Here is a 5,915-nt window from a genome sequence, read left to right as displayed (position 1 = left end):
ATTTCTTTGTCCACTCCAAAAGATATTACAAGTATAATTTAAAAAGGCAGTAGACAATAATTCAAAGCGATTAGCCATGCAGGTAGTAAGTACACAAGTGAAGAGCTTAAATACAATGTTCAACCGTAGCAGCACAAAATAACTGATAAGCATTACTAATAATAGACTTTTTTAGCATTACAAAAAAAGGTACTCCACTTAAAACCAATAGACACAAAAGGTATTTCGAACATACTGATGCTAGAGACATTAATTAGCTAGCTATAACCAACTTGGTTCAGTCCACACATGAGGGTCGCAGTGCTCGATTCCCATCCAGGAACTCTCTCGAATGTTCTTGTCATTGAACGAGTAATACTTCCGTGTTTCAAGAGAGTAAAACACTATATTTCCATTCTTAGAATCCAAACGTGGAAAATAGATCTTATTCTCCATTTCTGGTGTTTTGGCTTCAATGCAGAGACATGTTGAACGACAAATGTAAATCATCTTCGTACCTAAACAATCTATTTTCTCCCATTTCTTCCTGTATTCATTCAACTTGAATACATCAACAGATTCTCCAAAGTTAGCCACCGTGACTAGTAACAAATGTTGATCAGACTTGACTAGAAAATCTTGTCCAGAACGACTTCCGGCATCTACAACTTTATCCAAAAAGTAAGTTTGTTCTTGTTCTTGGACTAGTAGATTTTTTATAACATATAGTTCTCCCTTGTTACACAAGACATAAAGATCTTTGCCATGTAATGTTGGAAAACAAATAGAAAAACTATCAACATCATATGTATCCAAACATACCATACGCCATGTCTCTTCCTCAGCTACACGGTGAAGGTAAATAGTAGGTTCAATAAATGTTAATCCGACAATGGTACAGTCAGGGGAAGTAGGTGGTGCTGAAAAACATATGTGTTTTAAATACGGCAACCTACTCGTCCAATGTGGCTCGTCCACGTCACCAACATCACTTGGAAGATTGCGGATCTCATTTGTGAAAGGGTTAAAAAGTAGGAGAGATTCATTAATATCAAGGGGAGAAGTATAATAAAGCAACCAACCAAACCTGGAACAAAATATTATCTCATGATGGATTGAATGTTGTGGTTCTTTCATAAAGTACTTGTCGCCAAGTATCGGATCTGTAAAAGTGACAGTTCCTCGATTTGAGTTTACCACCATTAGCCATGGAGAAAGAACTGAATACGTTTTCAATCTTGCTTTGTTGTTGCTCCATTGTATCAAAGGCGCTGCTAAATGACAACGTTTGCATGTAGCACGAAAGTGCATGTATTCAACACCAACACAAAGCTCCATGATCAACTCCAAAATATCAAACGGTAAAGAATTCAGACGTGATTTATCCAATGTGGTATGAAATCCAGCATCATCATCATCATCATCATCATCATCATCATCATCATCATCATCTTTAACTGATTTTACCATTATCTTACCGTCCTTGTAAGCTTCTTCTTTAAAATCATGTGGGCACTTGACCTCTCCGTGATCGGATTTTAACCTATACAAACAACATATGATTCTAAGACAACAACTTCCACTATTTTTAACATTATAAAAAGACAAAAGTACACGGATAGTCCTTGTGGTTTGCTCAAAAACAAACGGATAGTCCAAACTTGATCTTTTCAACTAAATAGTCAAGAAGTATGGACTTATTCCCCGGATAGTCCAAAATCGTCACGGGCTTTAATTTTTCTCCGTTAACTCAGACATGTGCTAGACGCACAAGGGTATTTTTGTCATTTGATGTTTATATTATTCTTTAATAGGTTTCTTTCATCTTCTTCATCACCTACTTTCATTTTTTCTTAGTTTCAACCAAGGTTGCAAAAGACGCGAGACGGGGTCGAGACGGTCGGGTCCTAAAAGGGTCGAGACGGGGTCGAGACGGAGGTCTAGACGGATGTTGACTAACGTTGACTTTTAAATAAAAATGTTATATATTATATATATATTGTACATTACATTATTCCAAACATAAGCATTTCACACATGTTTAAATACTTCAACATTTCAAACATAAAAAAAGAAACCCTAAGTAATAGCACAACGTTTAATATTAAAAAAAAAAATAAAAAAAAATAAAAAAAACAAAAACTTGAAAAAAATCAGAAAAACCCGTTTTTTTCCGTCTCGGACCGTGTTTGACCGTCCTTTGACCGTTTTTTGGCCGATTTCCGTTTTTTCAAACGTTTTATGTATAAACGGGACGGGGCACTCCAAAATCCGTCTACACCCCCGTTTTTTCCGTTTTTTACAACACTGGTTTCAACTACTTACATTACAAAAGCTTTTCAAACACCCAACAAAATCACAAATCTAACAAATTCATTCAAACAAAAATCACAAACCTAAAATAAAAACACTTTTGGACGTCTTCTTTTTCTTCACAACATCGAACCAAACACATCCTTCGTAAAAAAAAAAAAAAAAAAAAAAAAAAAAAAAAAAAAAGAGAGAGAGAGAGAGAGAGAGAAACAGACAAAAGATACCTGTAAGTGTTGAGGGTTATTTTCATTCTCAGAATTGCAGCCTCCAATCAGGTGGCTCGATAGGTTTATGAAATTCTCCAACAAAATTACCAGGGTAAAAATCATAAAAAGCCCCCAAAATAAAACCCCTCTTGTTTCTTTCTTTTGGTTATTTGATTTATTATTTTTTGGGTTTATGAGATTTTTGGTCATAAGAAATGGCTACAGTGAAGAATAAATGATCCCAAATCAAATAAATGAATGATCCCCAATCAAATAGCTGCAAGGGATTGAAACTTCTGAATAAAAAACGAAACTCACTCTCAATTTAATTTCTCCAACAAAATTCATTTTTCTGCCGTTCATTGAAAATCGAAGTGAAATACAAATTGGGTGTAGTTGCTTCAGAGAGCATTCAAACAGGAGTAAGAAATTTCTAGTATCGTGAGGCCTAATAGAGGATTCAAGAGGTTTAGATTGTGTATTCATTGGAAGATTCATTGATTTTTTAGGTTTGAATTGAAAATGAAGGTATTTTCATTGTCGTTTCGGAGATTCCAATTTGGGATGACGATGTTCGATGAAAACGATGTTCGATGATGATGATGATGTATGTATTTATTTATACTCCGTAGTTGTTAATACTTAATTGTGTTGTTTTTTATTTTGATTAAGTTTAAGGTTTATGATTATGAACTGTGCTTTTGTTTTTTTGTTGATTAAAATTTGTTTGTGGTTTTTTTATTACTACGTATGATTTTAGGGGGGGAAAAATAGATAGATAGGGTTTGTATTGATATTGATTTTTATGAAGAACAGATAGGACAATGAAGAAAAACAACTTTAAAAAAAATACCTTGGCACATGTCATGACCTTAACAGAGAAGATTAACACACGTCAGAAAATTGAACTATCTGTGGAATAAGTTCATACTTCTATACTTCTGGACTATTTAGTTAAAAAAATCAAGTTTATACTATCTTTGTAATTTTGTCTTACAAAAAATACATATGATAAAACAAATAAGATAAACTGAAAGAAAATACCTGCATTCCCACAATGAGAAATGACTTGCTTGAAAACGCATATAAGATGGGTAAACGGTTTTATCTTCAACGTCGTACGAATATATCATTTTTCCCATCTCGTCACGTATGTATACATAACCCCCCCGCTCTGCATGACTGTAAAATACAGAGTTATCACAAGCAAGATCCACAAAAAATACAGCATCTTTCAGGCCTACAATTTCTTCCCACTCAATACCGTCCTCCTCAGAATCTTCCTCTTTCAACTTAAACAAATACACATTACCAACCGTTTTCTTTTCATGAGCAAGTAAAGCTACAATTATACAAAATAACTCTGTACCGGATCCTGTTAGATAATAATTGAATCCGTAGCTATAATTCCAAGGAACACGAGGAGTTCTCTCAAGTAAAAACAGTTGTATTGTTTCTCCATGGTTAGCCACAATGTCGACCTGGATGACACACCTACGGCCCTTGGTTTTCAAGGCATATATTTTACCATTGAAACAAGCTGGACAATATAATAAACTATCATCATCATTATCATTGGTGATTTTTTTGAGCATTCCACCATATGACATTTCTATCCATCTCAGCTTGTTACTTTCACCATCTAGTCGGCAAATAAGAAAACTAGGTTTTGTAGTTCTCGTTAATAGAAGAAATGAACCATGATCATAAGGAGGGGATGATAAACAACATTGTCCAATAGATGCAATATCTCCATCTTCTAACATTAAAGGGGGAAGATGTATGACGTTACAAGTCACATGGTTCCAAAGATACCATGTGACATTGTTGGAGAGAATCACCCAGCCATGGAAATACCCTCGTATACGTCTCCCCACCAACTCGGGGACTCGACATCGATAATGAATCTGGCCGTCAACTGTGTAGAAAATTTGTTCTTCGGTGCCATCTTCGACCTCTAGGTTCTGAGCCACTATCCATGTATGGTTTGCAGATAAGGGAGGCAATCGATCATATACTGAACCACCAAAAAGCTGCTTTTTTTGCTCCATCTATATGATCTAATTCTAATAATAATTTAAAGTAATTAGTAAAACAAATATAAGGTTATTGCATATCTAAGTGACAACTAGTGAACCGGTGAGCTAAAAAAATACAATATACAATATACAATATTCAAATTAAATGCATATGCATAATAATAACAATAATAATATGCTATAGAAGTAAACATATCAAAATCTTCACCTGCAGATAGCATATTTATAAACGGCGACACGGAATTCATTGTTTGATTTGATGAAGCTAAACAGACGAACATATATTGAGCTTATATCAGTTTTTCACACTTAGAAAATGATTTACAGAATCATATGCACTAACTTTCGATAATCAGATATATATATGTATAAAAACAAGCATATACTATTTTGCCTCACAATCTTTGGATATAAGTAAAATACTATAACATAGACCCTAAAAGTCAAATACAGAAGTCATTAAAATCAGCAAAGATAATTTCTACACAAACCATATAATCAGAAATATAAACAAATTGAAGTACATTAGAATGTCATATGAGAATTAGGTTATAAAAATATGGTACAAAATTATTTTAAAAAGTACAGAAAATATGTTCCCAAATAGCAACACCATTATTATAGTCACACAGTAAATAATAAAATACACAAACGATTTCATTTATGTTTACAAAGTTAGATTATACCTTTGCAAATGGCACGATTATTGGGAGGCTGAGGGGCTCTGAAGCAATGTGACGAAACTTTCCAGTAAAAGGGGCCAAAAAAAAACCCAAGTGTGAGTTCGCGATTAGGGTTTATAAAATAGAATCCTGCAAGTCTAATTGTGTAATTGCATTTCATCCATGATATTGGTGTCCGTATGATCCTAGGCGTTGAAATATTGGTGTCGATGATAGCGGGTATTCACGGCGGCGGTAGGTGTTTACAGCGAAGATCAATTAAAAATGGGTTTATGTTTATAGATGATGCAAATATAAATAAAAGTATAATTAAATAAGGGTAATTGGTGGTTGCAGCAAGAATGATAGTTGTTTTTCTTATTTTATATATATATATATATATATATATATATATATATATATATATATATATATATATATATATATATATATATATATATATATATATATATATATATATTTTATTTTTTTTTACATGTGAAAGATAGAGAAATTACTTACATAGTGATAGTAAATTAATGATAGTGATAGGGAGATGACGATTGGTTGACATGAAAATAAGGGGATAGTAACCGGATAGTGGGGTTTTACAAGGTATAAGTTTTTTTTGATCGCCCGATTAGCAACAAGATGTAGGCGAGGATAATGCTGCTTGCCTGGGGTTTTGGGTAGCTTAAATTGAGGAGGCAGTATAG

At 33.6% G+C, this 5,915-nt stretch overlaps 1 protein-coding gene across 1 annotated transcript; it reads right to left on the bottom strand.

Annotated features, from left to right (window-relative positions):
* Positions 1-261: 261 nt before the first annotated feature.
* LOC139859361 (uncharacterized) lies at positions 262-5,538 on the bottom strand. The gene is made up of 3 exons (XM_071848151.1): positions 5,224-5,538; positions 3,543-4,558; positions 262-1,522 (listed from the first exon to the last, which is right to left on the bottom strand). Exons 2-3 carry the CDS (start codon positions 4,547-4,549, stop codon positions 262-264), a joined length of 2,268 nt encoding a protein of 755 aa, XP_071704252.1. The 5' UTR covers positions 4,550-4,558; positions 5,224-5,538.
* Positions 5,539-5,915: the final 377 nt, after the last annotated feature.

The sequence above is a fragment of the Rutidosis leptorrhynchoides genome, chromosome 7, assembly GCF_046630445.1.
Source record: "Rutidosis leptorrhynchoides isolate AG116_Rl617_1_P2 chromosome 7, CSIRO_AGI_Rlap_v1, whole genome shotgun sequence".
NCBI lineage: Eukaryota > Viridiplantae > Streptophyta > Magnoliopsida > Asterales > Asteraceae > Rutidosis > Rutidosis leptorrhynchoides.
This window is presented reverse-complemented; position numbering and strand designations above follow the sequence as displayed.